Source organism: Ochotona princeps, chromosome 19, assembly GCF_030435755.1.
Source record: "Ochotona princeps isolate mOchPri1 chromosome 19, mOchPri1.hap1, whole genome shotgun sequence".
NCBI classification, from domain to species: Eukaryota; Metazoa; Chordata; class Mammalia; order Lagomorpha; family Ochotonidae; genus Ochotona; species Ochotona princeps.
Genome location: NC_080850.1, coordinates 15,085,370 through 15,101,255, shown reverse-complemented (window position 1 = coordinate 15,101,255; position 15,886 = coordinate 15,085,370). Strand labels below are relative to the sequence as shown.

At 42.2% G+C, this 15,886-nt stretch overlaps 1 protein-coding gene across 1 annotated transcript in view; it reads right to left on the bottom strand.

Moving 5' to 3' along the window:
* Positions 1 to 2,751: 2,751 nt before the first annotated feature.
* The window catches only part of ATP10B (ATPase phospholipid transporting 10B (putative)), a 100,008-nt gene continuing 86,873 nt past the window's right edge, over positions 2,752 to 15,886 (bottom strand). Inside the window, exons 19-22 of the mRNA XM_004587468.3 lie at positions 14,369 to 14,449; positions 13,273 to 13,377; positions 6,773 to 6,960; positions 2,752 to 3,674 (exon numbers count right to left, since the gene is read on the bottom strand). Of these exons, the coding sequence (XP_004587525.2) occupies positions 3,221 to 3,674; positions 6,773 to 6,960; positions 13,273 to 13,377; positions 14,369 to 14,449 (828 nt within the window). The 3' untranslated portion in view covers positions 2,752 to 3,220. The remainder of the gene's footprint in view (positions 3,675 to 6,772; positions 6,961 to 13,272; positions 13,378 to 14,368; positions 14,450 to 15,886) is intronic.

Genomic DNA, 15,886 nt, shown 5'->3' with positions numbered 1-15,886 from the left:
TGACAGATCCTTGAGGAGCCCAAGTTTGCCTTTGATAGAATCATGAGGGAAATGATGGCTGTGTTAAACTAAGATTTGCAGTGGTTTGTTAGGCAAGCAAAGGTAGCAGAAATAGGGGAGAATAATAGTCTGTAGCAATTAGGGTAATGACAAGGTATATGATGTGTGCTTAGATCAGTGCCCAGCACACAGTAAATCATTGCTGTTACATTATTATGCAGTAGTCTTTGTGGTTACTAGGTTCGAACCATACTGAATCCCGTTTTTTTGTTTTTTTTTTTTTTTAATTTACCGTTGTTTTTCTTTGAAGACATCAATCTCTCTTCCCCTTCAAAGGGCGTCTTGTACTTAATTTTCAAGGATGGTGAAGGTTTCAGCTGGAAAGTCTCCTTGCAGGGTGCTGCTCTGATCACAATGAGCTCCACCCTTCTCCCTTTGTCACTACATACTAGTACATTGACTTCTATTAATAGACTACTACCTGTTTGCTCTCTCAGGTCACGAATTCCTGGAGGGCAGAAGCAGTCCCTAATTAGCAGATCCTAATTTTCTTCCCTGGTTACTTCCTCCTCTCAAGCACGGTCGTGTGTACAGTGTGCAGCGGGCACTCAATTAATAGTTAGGGAAGATATACATCTGAATCAGTCAGGGTTTGAGATGGTGTCAGGCTCCAGGAAGAGTAGGCAAGATGGTGTACCCTAAATTTTCAGCCCCATTGGTTTGTGTCATACTTACCCTGGGGTGAATATGAAGGAACTTCAGAAAGCTCATAGACAAATAAAGTCAGAATACGTAGGTAGTATTTTCATAGTATGCAATTCAGTGAACATTTTCAAGACGTATGTTGTGGATGCTGTATGCCTTGGGAGGGGTCCAGTAAAGCTATGAGCTCTAAGACAGGGGTTGATGTCCTCTTTGTACCCATCAAATTGCAGGCATCAAGCAGGAGCTTAACAGTGTATTAGACATAAGAAGTGATGGGTAAATGAAGGAAATCTAAGGATGATGGATGGATACATGAGGAAATCCTCAGAACCAGTGATCATGAATTAAACAGAATAATAAGAACTTCCAAGTTGGCAGGCAACCATGGAAAGCCATTTATTTTTTTCTTCTAAAAAGGATCTATTCCCAATCAGTGAAAGATCACAAAAGTATAAAAAAGTAGAGACAACTTGTAACTTTTGCCTCTGAGGAAGGTGGTATTTGATGGCCAGTTGATTTGGTTTACAAAAATTAGGCAAAAATAGGTGTATCGTTTTTCCCAGGGTAGAGCACTTGCCAAAATGGGAAAGTTTCAGTCCCGGGACAGTTTCACAAGAAATAGCAGCATCAGAATATTGAGTATAATTGAGTGCTTAGGACCAGGGATCGGGCATTCTTCCAACTTCCCCACTGCTTCTTAGCTTTTACATCAAAGTTCCTAGTATTCCTATTGGAAGTTTTACAGCTTTTTCAAAAGATTTGCACCATTAGATTTTCTGTAATTTTAAGGTGATCTTACGCCAGCCCTGGGAGGTAGGGCAGTTCTAATCTGATCTGCAGGTATGGCATTGTACTTCACAGCTCTCTGGATCCCAAGAGAAAGAGTACATAAGGTTGGGGGACAAAGCATGGAGTCTAGTCTCCTGATGCCCTTGTCTGTCTTTCTGAAACATCCTACCTTTCCTGAGGGGAGGGCTCTGAGCTGTCAGCTTTGACTCAATCTCCTTACTCATAACAACTTACGTCATTAGTACTTTGCCTGGGGTAGTCACCTGTGTCTCCTTCAGCAGTTCTGCAGTAGGCTTCTCCTAGCTGGCGCTGGCATCATCATCTGATGTGATGGTGAGGCTTTAGGATGAGAATGCCAGTGACCTCTGCCATCCAGGATCTTGAAGAGGACAGTCAAGGACTGGTTCAGTCTGCTAGGGTTCAGCGTGGTTGGTGAGCATCGTGGCCACCTTTGCTAAAGAGTAACTCAAGTGATTGGCCAACTTTTGGCTAGTGGCAAAGGTCCTCAGGCCCAGACCTGTCATGTTTCTTGCCTGCATCCTTACACTTATTGCTCCATACACAGAAATTAGCATAAGGAAGGAGGGCTCAGTGGGCTGTTTTTCACTTCTCCTAAAAGCCTAGGGATAGGCTATTGCCTATCCATGCATCTTGGTAGCCTCTTATAACTCCAGATGCTATCATCCATTTGTTTGTTCATACACTGTTTGCATTTATGATTCCTGCAGGTCAAATGTCTCTGTCATCCTTTGTGTACCTATGAATGAGACTTTCTCTGGCTTTCCCTAAGTTAAGTATATGGTAATACGTCGGTGGTAGCATTCTGAATGAATGAGTGAGGTTTCATGCTAACCTTACCCTTCAAGATGTCATTTTTTTAGCCTGGAATTAATTTTATTTTGTGGGCCTGTTTGGGGTACAGATGAGGTAAGGTGTGCTGCTGCTCTTACAGATTTCTTAAGAGCTGAACGAGGATGGTAGTTTCATTTGAAAATAAATACAATAAATAGCTTAGGAGAGTGCTGCCTATGTCCTTAGGGCAGATTTCCTAGATGGTGGGATATATGGTCTGTTAGATAAAACAAGAATCTTCGGTGTACCTGTTAACTGTAGGTCTCTTACACTAGCTATGATCCTCTAACCCACAAAAGTGATCCACTTATAGCTCCCAGATGTTGCTGTCTTTGGCTTAGAAACGTAGAGCAGGCCCAACTTTCTGTGAATGAAAAGAGTGTTAATCCTTCCCTGAGTAGGTCTGCTAGGAAGCCCTGTGTGCACAGGCCCCATGACACTGAGGGGAGAAATGATGGTTTGATAAGGTTGGGAACATCTATATCCTGTTGGTGCCTTTATGAACACAACTTCTTGAAATCTTGTAATCTTGTGGTCTCATTGCATTGGGTTGTAGGCTTCACTGGTAGAAAAGATCAGAAGAATGTGTTTCAGCTCTGCAACATGAGAATTCAGTAGCAGAGAAACACAACCTGCTTGTGAAAACTATGCTTTGCAAGGTGTGCTGGTGGCCGGAGGACATTAGAGGCCCAGTAGGTTTCCAGTTCCTTTTTGTTAAACCCTTTGTAGCAAGCAACTTCCTGAAGGAAGTCAAGCCAAGTGGGAAGAAAGTGGATTGGCACATTCTTTCCTCTTTGAAGAGGAACCATTCTGGGTTACTTAGGTCAGTGATTGGGTGGCCTCTTCTGAGCTTGTAAAGATGTCTTCAGCCCCTTCATATGGTCAGGGAACTCTGGGATCGGCGATGGCTGTTGCGGCTTGGGGGCCGGGCCCTGCTGGTCTGTCCACTGAAATAGGCTTCTGCAGCTGTTCTGTCAGATGTCAACAGATGCTCCCCAGATGAGAGTTTGGCTGAGGAGTCCCTGGAGCATGGGTCATCCGTCATGTGCACCCTGCTGTCTCTCTCTCCCTGGAGTATCCAATCTTCAACATGCTTCTGCTTATGGGGGGTGGAGTTCTTTGGGGTGCTGGTTCTGAAGCTCTGTTCTGTGACGGGTGGTAATAGGTGGTGGCTGGGCTGAGTCCCTTGAGGGACAGGGGTAGGTCTCTGTTTGTTTCTCCAACTCTGGATTTCTTGGTTTCTTATGTCAGTGGGTAGTTTGTCAATTTTCTGAGCTTTTATGATCAGAGACTTTGCATAGGTTCCTTGTAGGGATAGAAAGAAGTACCTGGTGGAAAATAGAAAAACATACATACTTGATTTTACTTTTGGAATTTCAACATTGAAAGACGCCTGTTTCCCCTGTACACCACACAGTTAATAGATTCATGCTTGGTCAGTGTTGGTGGGGGTCTCAACAGCAACAATATGTAGTAGAATAGTGATAATATGAAATAATTTGGTAAGTGCTCTGTGAATTAACTCACTTTATTATCCTAATAATCTAATGTGACTAGTATAGGCATATGCTGCGTAGCTGGACAATGAGACCATGGTCCCATAGGATTATATGCTTAGTGATGTTATGGGCTTAGAACCTATGCAAGAATGTTTGCATACTAATAAGATTAACACTGCACTATTTGATGCGTATCCCTATTGTTAGGCCACACGTGACTGCACTTTGTTTCCCTTTGTGAGTACATGAGGAAACTGAGTTATAAACTGAGAGTCAGTGGTCAGCCCATGGTTAGAGGTGGTATTCTTTTTTATTTAAAATCTACCATGCACAAAGCAGTAGTTCTGTTTTAGTGTCATTCCAATTCAGACAAACAACTCATCTGTGGAACCTGACTTGCAAAGTAGTTTTTCAATTTGTACTCTTTCCTTAGATCCAAGTGGCATGCTGTGTTGATAGTATCACTATTTTGTCACTTTTCCAGGCAAAGAAATATAGTCCATTTGAGGAGACCAGGTTCCCATGGTCTCCTGAGAAAAGATCTCTCAGTTGACCAATCCAGGGTTCCTTCTGCTATGCTAGACTGTAGGTGTTAGCGTGTGAAATAAGGATAGGGGGTATGTGTTTTGTTAGTTGGAGCATGGAGAAAGTCTGTGACACTGGAAAATTCCCACTTCTTCCCTGGGTTTTAGTTTCATCATCTAAAGTTCTCTGGGGAGGTTCATGATGTTTAGGTTCTCACAAAAAGAGGCTCCGTTCCATTGTTTCTAAAACCTTGGCCTGAGTGCACAGCGTGCAAGGGGTTTCTAAGGTCTTTGGCAATTCTCATGGTCTCATTCCCTATTTCCCCTCAACATCTCCCAGTGAGGTAGAATGAGTTGTAGGAAAGATTTGATGGGATTTCTTTATTTCAAATCATTCCTCCTCCCTCATTTGCAACAACTAGTTCTCATGTGTTCACAAACGGTCAGTCCCTGGGGTATATCAAAGTGTGAATAAAGACAAACACTTAGAAATGAAAGGAGCAAAATAGAGCACGACATACCTGATCTGGTTTGGGAGGACATCGTTGAGAAAGAAATATTTAAGGTGAGGACCAAGGCAGTCCAAGGGGTGAAAACCCAAATGCAGAGTGTAAGGAACTAGGACCCAGAGCATTGGCAGGACCAAAGCAGGGCAATACAGTGAGTCACGCTTCTGTTTTCATGAGTTATCATAAAAGCCTGGGGAAGGCTTCAGATGGTGATGACTAGGCAATATGAGCATACCTTTCTACTGGACGATGATAAAAGACAAAACAGTAAGTGAAGTGTGCTGTAACCTTTCTACGTTAAACTATCTGTGGTGAGAGCTATAGAAATGGAGAATGAAAATGGATTTCAGCAATAAGTACCAGGTGGGAGTGTCAGAACTTGGTGACATGCAAGATACAGCTGTTAGCTAGCAGGCGATCTCAAGGATGACTGCCTTAGGTCTGTCTTGGTCCCAGTCAATGACATCTGCTGAGAATAGGTTTATGGGATGGATGACGGAATAATGAAATGTCAGACATCTGTTTCCTCACTGTTAATATTTCTAGTGGAGATAATGACTAGTGTCAGCCCTGAGACTGTCATCGTTTATTGTACCTAATGAGGAGGCTGTGCTTTAAGGTTAGTATGTGAGGGACTTATATCTTTCTTTTTGAAAATATTTCATTTTTTAGTGCAAAGGCAGATTTACAAAGAGAAGGAGTTACAGAGAGAAAGATCTGTCTGCTGGTTCACTCTCTAAGTGGCTGCAATGGCCAGTGCTAAACCAATCTGAAGCCAGGAGCTTCTTCCAGGTCTCCTGCATGGGTGTAGTGTCCCAAGGCTTTGAGGTATCCTCTACTGCTTTTCCAAGCCACAAACAGGGAGTTGGATGGGAAGTGGGGCAGCTGGGACAGGAACTGGCACATATATGGGATGCTGGCGTGTGCAAGGTGAGGATATAGACACTGAGCCATTGTGCTGGCCCCAGGTACTTTGGTCTTGTTTGTAAGGCAGTTGCCATGCACTTGTTAGTAATTCAAGTGAATGTGTGTTGTCCTTTTATGTTGATTGAGTTGGACCAGGTTGAGTGAGGTCATGGTGGGTGGGATAACTGTCTTAAGTGATGAGCGATATCAATCTGTTGTAATAAATACAGCCTATAGTGTTAAGTAAACTGTTTGCTGCAGCTCATATCTTATCATGGAGATGACAGATACTGTTCATGGTGATAGTCTACAGTCCCTAGAACTTGTACATGACATTAATCCTCTTACTATCTGGGAAAATGACTTTGCTTTTTTCAGTCAAAAGATTTGAACAGAAATTTAACTTGAGTGTTAGAGTAACTATCCAGCCAATATTTACTCATTGTTTCCTAACTTGGTGCTCATCTGTTCCACGGCTCTAAGGTGGCCTGCCTGCATGCTTTTTCACACGCATGAACCCATAACTTTGGCCAGCTTGTCAAGGGTTCCTGTCAGACAGCCGCAGCAGCCTGATGGATCCTGGCTACCGGGATGTTATCTAAGGCAAATCTCAAAATGTGGGCCTGAGATGGCTCCTTGCATACCTCAGGTGAGATGCAGTATAGAGGAGTTTGGTGCTTGGCCAGGGGTGATCACAGCATCCTTGACTTATGAAGTCTAGATAACGGGGTGAATGATGTTGATGGTCCTACCATGGTCATTCTGCCTAGGGGCCAGGCTGCAAAGGAGATGATGGGTAGAGAGGCACATACGTCCCCTTAGGCTCATGGTTTGTTTATTTTAAAGAGTTTTATGTCATTTAAAAGGCAGAGCATTTCTGTGAAGCAGTAGCCTGCAGGTCTCTATGAGCAACCTTTTGGCTTACAAAAAACTATCATCAAGGGGAGACTGCAAGTTTCAGAAGAGGTAGTGGTCGTAGTGCTCAAACCTTGGGAGAAGCGCCACGGCAGGCGTGAGGACGCAGACGAGGTAGAAGATGGGGTCAGCAAGCTGCCTTTGTATCACCCAGTAGGGATTGGTGGGACTGTTGCAGGTGACACAGACACCGTTGTACAGCAGGGTCACCAGGAAGTACATGAGGAAGCTGCCGAGCATGACGAAGACATGGATGCCGGTCTGTGGAAGAAGAAGGGTGGGCTGTTAGTGTAGAAAGCTGACTTGAAATGTGACTCATTCACTTTATTGGCAATACGCCTGAAAAGATTGTAAAAGTGAAGAGTTTACAGAATATCCCTCCATCTGCCCCTCTGGTCCTGAATCTTCCATGTCACCTGGGACCTGCAGTAATTTCCCTGCTGGTCTTTATAGTTTGCAGTGTGGTTTCTCTTTAGGTTAGAGAAATAGAATATTCCGTGTGACTTTTCTCTTTCCCCTTCAGTGGTAAGCCTGCTGTGTTCTACATGTGCCAAGGACTTACTTTGAAACCAGGGTGGTCTTCTCTGATGTTATGTGGTCTGTTTGGTGCTTCTCTGTTTCTCACTCTTCAAAACATGTTGAGACTCTTGTATAATTTAAATTTACTTTTGCTACAGAGAGGTAAATTCTGTCTTTGTTCTTTCACGGAGCATGCAATAATGTCAAGTTTACAACTGTTCTTCCTGCTTTCTAAATTACCCAAAATAAGTATTTTAATTGCTTAGTTCTCCTTTGTCAAAGTTCATGAAAAAAGGGGTTAAGATTTGGAACTTACTTTGGTCCTAAAGTTTTGAAATGCATGCATAGCCAGTTCAGTCTATGCTTTGCCTATGTGTTATGAGGAATTATTAGGAAGTTATTTGCACCAAAATAAGCTTACAGTTTTAATTCCATTTTTCATGAACTTTTTGAAGGAAAAGTCATTGCTGCTGTTATCATTTTTGAGCCTTAAAATTGTAAAACCGTTAGTATTTGATTATGTTCATGCATTGCATTTACTTTACCCATTTTTCTACTGGATGGAGGTCATTTCTGGGCTATTGAGTGTAGTGCTGGAATAAACACACATCGGCAGTATCTGGGAAAGAATGTTTTCATATCTCTTTGATATAATCCAGTACCGGGATTGTTGCATCGTCTGTAGTTTTATTTATTTGAGAATGTGAGTGTTATTTATTTATTTGGTTGTTGAGAAATTTCCATTCCCTTTTCATAATTGTGCTAACAATTCACATTCACATTCGCTTTCTCTGTGCATTCACTCATTTTAATGGTTCTTTTTGAGAAAACCATTCTAATCAGAAATGATGGTATCTTGCATTAATTAATAGTTTTCTGATAAGTAGGGATACTGAGATTTTTTCAAATACATTGTTGATCGTTTTTGTTCGAGAAGTATATTCAACTAATTTGCTTATTTTTATGTTGGATTTTTTTTTGTGTGAGCTTTAATAGTTTCTTACACTGTTACAGTGATTTTAAAAGTTTTATAGGTAATTTTATGTGATTAAGAAAGTACAAGTTATAGTTACTAATATGGCCAATATTAATGATGTCTTTAAATGTTAAGGACTTCTTATGCCTTCATTCTCCTTGCATTTTGGACCATCTATGTGATATTTTTGTGCTTCAAATACATCTTTTAATGTTTTGTTTTGTGGTGACATACTCTCTGATGCTTTATTTGATTATCATTTTTGAAAGGTATCTCAACGCATAAAGGAACTTTTGTTTGGGCAATTTTTTTTCAGCATATTTAAAACGCATTCAACTGTCCTCTCTTTTCCAGTATTGCTCCTGGGAAGTTTAGCCATCTCTGCATCTCTTGTTTCTGAGAAGGAAATCATTATTACTAAAAAATTGAGGGTGGTATGTGGCACAGCAGATGAACAGACAACTTGGAGTGGCTGCATACTACATCACAGAGCCTGAGTCAAGTGCCAGTGACAGTTTCTGATCCAGGTTCCTGTTAGTGAGCACCCTGGAACGCGGCAGGTGACGCTTGGTTCACATAGGGGTGCTTGCCACCCATCTGGGTGACCTGAATTGAGTTTCAGGCTCCTGGTTGTTTCAGGCATTGGTAAATTAGTGACTGGAAGATTGTTCTTTTCTACCTTTCTTAAGATGAAAAATTTAAAATAACTGTTTATTGTTAAGACTTTGTTATATGAGTGAAAGGATAATGTGAGTTAATTTTAAATCTGGATTGATCTGTCATGTTTCAAATATAGCTGTTTTACTTCTTTTGTTTTAAATTTTTAGTTTGAATGTTTGAATTGTATGGCACAATTTGGTAGACTGTGGGATTTCCCTCTCCGCAAATCCCGCTCCCAGTCTGATTTTCCCGATGTTGTTATAACAGGGTGGTCCTTCCTAAGGAGTCATTCCGTCAGTCTCCTATTTAAGTGTGCCCCGACATTGCTGGTACAGACAGTGTCAGACTGTTCCACTTCTTAGTGCTTCAAGCTTTAGGCAAATGCACTTTAGATGTTTCTAGATAATCCTCTTTATTTCTTAGTGAACCTTTTCTTGTATTTGTTTTTCCTTCTGTTTATACTCTGGGTCCTTTGTATTGATCAATTTACTGATTCTCTTAGCTATTTCGATTTTCTATTAAGTCAACCATTGAAACAAATGGTAGTTATTAGAGGTTTTGTTTCTAAATGTTGTATTTGGTTTCTTTTCAAACATAATAGGTTTATAGGCATAAATAGCATAGTTGGTTGATAATCATAATATCTGGAATATTTGCTTTTTGCTTATCGCTTACCAATTTTTGTTTGCTGGTAAGCTCTTTTTGAATATGTGATGCTTAATGTGGTCAAAAAGGTAGGCATAATTTGAGGTTTAGCATAACTGTTTCTTGCTGCAGAAACGACGTGTGTGTGTGTGTGTGTGTGTGTGTGTGTGTACATACTGAAAAAAACCCATATTAGTCAACCTCCTTTTCCTGTGTTTACTAGGAAAGTGGAGCATCAGAATTTTAACAGCAGCAACTGATGATGTGGCTGTTAGTGCATTGTAGTTGTCCTGACATATTGGCCTTGGAATCAAATATTCAAGCATGTTACATTTCATATGCTAGTTGTTCAAATTATTAGTTACTGCGTGTTATCAGAGAACATTGTTTTTTAGTTTTCATTCTTTTAATTTCCTTTGTGATGGAGAATGTCATCTTCATTTTAGGTAGGTAAAGGATAAGTGTGGGTTTGGGGAATAGAGTTTAAACTGTTTCATCGTGTATATGTGTGAGGGAGATTTCCTGTGTGTTGCTCACTGCCCCATTGCCTGGAAAGCCTGGATCTAGACTTAGTAGGATCTGGGAGCCAGAAATTCTCTTGTGGTCTTCGCTGTGGGGGAAAGGGACCCATGGCTTTCACCCTTACTTGGATGCTTCCTGTGGTATGCATTAGTAGGAAGACTAGACTTCTGAGCGGAGCCAGGACTCAAAACTAGGCACCCGGATACAGAACTGCGGCCTCCTAAGCAGAGTTAATTATTTAGCTCAACACTTTATTGGAGTAGGGTTTTATATATGTTATATATAAAAACATATGCTAAGCATGTAAATATTAAATCTAATTGGTTCTACCTTTTTGTTTTTAAAAGGGGAGTTTATTACTTATATTGAAAATAATTTTAATGTTTATGTTTATTGTTCTAGATTGTTCTAATTTTCTGTTTCATTTTAATCTCCATAGCCAGTAGAATGTTTGTTTCACTGATTCCATCAGTGATAAAATATATATAAATATATATAAATAATATTCAGAACTTTGATGCTTAAAAAAAAAGAGAGGGTCGGAGGAACAGTTCTTCAATCTACTGTTTCACTCCCTTAATGAGTATAGTAGCCAGGGCTTAGCCAGGAGCATCATCTGGTTCTCACAGATGGGTGGCAGGACCTAAATACTAGGGCCATATTCTGTTGCTTTTCCCAGGCCTGCAGTATGGGGCTGTATTGTAAATAGAGGAGCTAGGACACACACTGGTAAGTTTATGGAATGTTACCAGTGCATACGGCAGCTCTGTCTACTTCGCCATGATGCCGGTCCCAATTTTTTTTTTTTAAAGATTTATTCATTTTATTACAGCCAGATATACACAGAGGAGGAGAGAGAGAGAGGAAGATCTTCCGTCTGATGATTCACTCCCCAAGTGAGCCGCAACGGGCCGATGCGCGCCGATCCGATGCAGGGAACCTGGAACCTCTTCTGGGTCTCCCATGCGGGTGCAGTGTCCCAAGGCATTGGGCTGTCCTCGACTGCTTTCCCAGGGCACAAGTAGGGAGCTGGATGGGAAGTGGAGCCGCCGGGATTAGAACCGGCGCCCATATGGGATCCCGGGGCGTTCAAGGCTAGGACTTTAGCCACTAGGCCATGCTGCCGGGCCCGGTCCCAATTCTTAAGTTTTTAAGGTAGTAAGTGAGTTCTTACATGGAAACATGTACTTAGCTTGATAAGCCTCTGCTTGTGGTGCTAGCATCCCATATGGGAGCCAGTGTGAGTCTAGGACAGTCTACTTCCAGTCTAGCGTGGTGCCAGTGGCCTGGGAGAGTAGTAGAAAAGGGCCCCTGTACCTGCTTGGGAGATCCAGGGGAAACTCTTGGCTCTCAGTTTTGAACTGACCCGGCTTTGATCTTTGCAGCGTGAACCAGTGGATGGAAGATCTTTCTCTGTCACTGTGTTTTTGAAATAAAAACAAATCTCTCAAATTTATATTTGTATCCTATGTATAAGCAAGACTGTAGCATAAAATATCCCTTAGAGTTGTGTTTTGGTCTTTGCTATTCTTGCTGAAGTATTTCTGTAATTAAAGTGTGAATGTGCAAGGTCTTAGAAGGAAGTTACGCTAATATCATCTCCCTGTCAACTTGCTTTCCTTTTCCATTGTACTAGTGTAGTATTGTCAAGGTAACAGGTTCATAGTTCATCCCTTCTCAGGGCCGTATCACTGGAAGGCACTACCTGCAGATACCTTGACTCACTGTCATGCTCACTGACGATCCCTTCGGAAGCCTCTTCACTATCATTAGTTTTTTCTTGCTGTGACTTGTATATGTGGTGTCAGCCTAGGCAGCGATCCTTCTCATTCTTCATGTTGGTGTGATATTCTGGATGAGAGCCCAGTTTGACAATGTCGTTTTTACTGTTGTCCAGTGTAAGAAGCATTCCCAAAATTGCATATTTCATGTCCGTGACCATTCTTCATTTTTTGAAGAGCTCTAAGTGTCATGCTCACTTGGCTTAGGTCCTAATATCTATCTCTGGTTGTCGTCTCCCTTGCCCACAGGTTGTGATAAGCTCAAGGCAGCTTATTATCCTTCTTGAGCTCAGTTTGAGTGGAGCAGCTTGAATGAAATGGTGAAGGAGCTCGAAGTCTCTACCAGGCACTGGGCTGTGTCCTCCCCTGCTTTGCCCTGTACTTAATTCCATCTTTCCTGGCACTGGCATGTGTTGGAGCAGAAGGAAGTTTCAAAATAGGAACTCTGTGACCCAGAATGTCTGAGTGCTCAGGGCCTGGTTTGGTGTATGGTGGTCATGGTGGCAGGTGGTGAGGGTAGGGGATGGAACAGAAACTGAACTGCCGAATGTAGGAACATGCTGAGCCAATGTGGGGCAGTTTTTCCAAGTGTGAATACATATGCTTCTAAAAAAAAGTCTTTTCAGTTGGGCTCAAAGGTTCAATCATTTTGGAATATGGTCTGTAAGCACTAAGACTCAATTTTATTTGCCCGTAGTGGTACACTTTCAGGGTTCCAAACTTGTTTTTATCCTGAACTGCTTTGGGGAAGTTTCTCAAATTTATGTGTTTCTAAATATGTGTAATGGAAATAGATTACAAGAATCAATTATGGTGATGTCTTGTGCTGCGTGGGAGCCACAGCTGATCATAATGTATTGTGTATTCTAAAGTGATGAAAATAGATTTTAATGTTCTCTTCACAAATGATGGGTTAATGCATAGTTAACTTGATTGAATGATTCTATTCTGTATATAAAAATAGATAACATCGTGCTGTATAGATAGTTTTTGTGTTAAAAGGGCTTTTTAAATAAACTATGAGCTTTTAGAGTTTACCTTGCAGTATTAGTTAATCATATACTTTGAAGTTTTTATAGTTGTCACTGCTTGGACATGTTTGGAATGTGGTTATCTGCAGGCAGTAACATGCTGTTTCACGTGCAAATTATGGGAAGCTTTCCTACCTGATACAGCCTCCAGTATGTTTTCTTTGTCCCCAAAACACCTCTAAACCTCTTATCAACATACTTTATTTTTGCCAGTTACTTACACAGCACTAGTTTTCTCAGCCTGGTTAGATGCTGAGCAGATTGAAGTGAGGAAGTGTACTGACTTTACCTCTTTCATGCCTATACAAGTGGGACGGAGGAATGAGCTATATACACTTGCAGAATGGACTTACAGCATAGTTAGACAACTGAGAAATGCTAATATAGTGAATGAAAAAGCAACATATTTTTTTATACTAGAGGGGTTTGGGACTCTCACCCAGGTCTTCATTTCCATTGCCTGGTGCAAGAGGATTGTGGTGAGGGAGACAGTGTTGATTGGTGTCCCAAAGGTAAAGACATCAATATCAGAGTCCTTGTAGGTCTGCAGAGGAGAAAAAGATGCGCGTTGTGAGGTGTGCTCAGGGAGGCGCGAATACAAAGTTTCATCAAAGACAGGTGTGGAGAGAAGAAGCAAGCACAGTACAAGTGTCCAGTTACTAGCTTTGGGGAACTGATAGAGGAGGAGTTGGCAGGAGTACAATATTAAGCAGCATGTTTGCAGAGGGAGCTACAGTGGGAGCTGAGAACCATTGTGGAGTCAGTGACAGAGGACAGACTGAGTGCTTGCGACGTGATGTGCAAGAGTTGAGGGTCTCTATGTGTGCACTCTGAGGGTTTCTCTAGGTTGTTAGGCAAGGAGGCAAGTGCTGCTGTGTAAGTTATTGCCAGGGCAATACAGCAGAGAGGATACAGCGGCTGCAGCGAGTGTGCAAGGAGGTAATCATGTGAAAGGAGAAAGCAGTTGCAATCCCAGCCAAGGTCTCAAAGATCAGCGAGGGTGGATTTGTACATCTCCAGAGTCCTACTTGATACATCTGGTAGCACATGGAAGGGCCAGGAGAAACATAACCTGGCAGGGGAGAGAAGTGTAGATTCGGAAGGGTGAAGCAGAAGATAGGTGTGTATCCGAGGCAACAGTGGGTAAGCGTTACATTTGACTTGGTGGCAGTTAGTCTATGTGGAGCCTGTGCTAAGTGGGCAGTGTGCCTGTGTTTCTGCTTTGATGTTAGAGGGATATGTTATATACAAATCCAAGATTGTAAAATCAAACACCTTTAGTGACCAGGTTGCAAAACAGTACATGTGCAAATACAGCCAGGTATGGGACAAAGAGGTATAGTAGAGATGCAGTGTCATCACATCTTCTTGGTTTTGAAAGGTAAGCAGAAAGTAAGCTGATGAAGAAGCTGCAGTATTTTATGCAAAGAGCCTGGGTTAGATGTGAGCTGCAGAGCATCAGATTGATAATGCCTTTCTGGACATTTCAGACCTACATGCAGTGAACGTGGTTGCAATGTGATCACATAACTTACCAGGTAAGGAATGAAGAAACACACGAGGCTTTGGTAGAGTGCATCCATCATGGTAATCCAGAATGTCAGCGGATTATAGCACTGCCAGGAGAGAGCAGACCTGTGATGACTGTCACTGAAGTGTGCTCTGTTCTGTGTAAGCAGCTGCTTCTCTGTGTGGCTAGGGATGACAAGGGACCTACTGTGTATGTTGCTTCAGGTTGTCAGAACAGAGTGAATAGAGAAAAACAGGTTGGAGCGTTGGACTTTAAGTCACATCTCTTTCTTACTGTGTGAGCTTATGAATTAAGTGGGGGCAGCATTGTACAAGGGGTGAAGCCACCAGTTGGGATTCTGCATCCGATTTTTACATGTATCATTGGTGTGCTGGGTTGGAATTCTGACCATGCTACTTCTAATACTGTTTTCGGATAACGGGATTCAGAGAGTAGTAGATGACTGCGTAAAATACATGTATATCTGCACCCACGGGGGAGACGCAGATAGAGTTGTCACTGGGCTTTAGCTAGGGAATGCAGATAGGTGCTTGGGTTCAGCCTGGTTTAGGTGTGGCTGTTAAAGATAGTCGGGTAGTAAACAGGTGGATATTTATCTGCTTTCCCTGTAAGTAAGCCAGTGTTGCTAAAAATTCTTAATAGTAGTGTATTTCTTAAAATTGTTTTTTCCCTGATTTTATGTAAGTATGGCTCAAGAGAATTAATGTAACCTGGCCTTAGTACTTAGTGCTATTATGATTTTGTCTCTGCTGAGGGACACTTGAAAGGCATATGCCATACCCAGCTAGCATCAAGGCTTCCCAGAGACAGAGCTCAGTGACTTCTGAGCAAAGTCTTCTTACTTGCTGCTTTTACCTTTATTTCTTCTAGATTCCTAGAGACATAGAGATAAAGAGTTCTTCCGTGACTGCCTCCCAAATGGCTGCAGTGGGGCAGGGAAGCAATAAGGCTCAAGCCTGGACCTGGGAACCCAATCCAGGTGGCAGAACCCAAGGTATGTGAACCATCCTGGTTGCCTCTCAAGGTGTGCATCAGCAGGAAGCTCAGGCTGCTGTTTGTATCCTGTGTCTGAAAACCTGGGCTGGAATATATTAATTAATATCATAACTGCTAGGCTTAACACCTGCCACTGAGTTTGTTTTTTGGCATGCTGCTGCTTTGCAGTGCTACATGTTTCAGCAATGCGCTATATATAAAGCTGCGATGCCTATGGGAAGGGTGCAGTAAGAGGGTAAGTTATACATGTGCAACTGTTTTGTCCCCTTTGTGCCTGTACTTGGCTGTTGCCGTACTCATTCCTTCAGCGTTGGGATCGGAACTGGGCTTGGTTCTCCGCTGGCTGTCCAGAACCATGGGTTCTTCAGCACCAAAACTGCGTTTGCTGTCTTTTCCCTAGGCACACTGAAATGCATTTTCCCAGAGCTCCCTTTGAAGCAGTCAGAAATCCTTTATCGTTGCACGCCTGCACCCACGTAGAAGGTCCAGAAGAAGTTTGTGGTGAGTGGACCCGTGAGTGTGATGT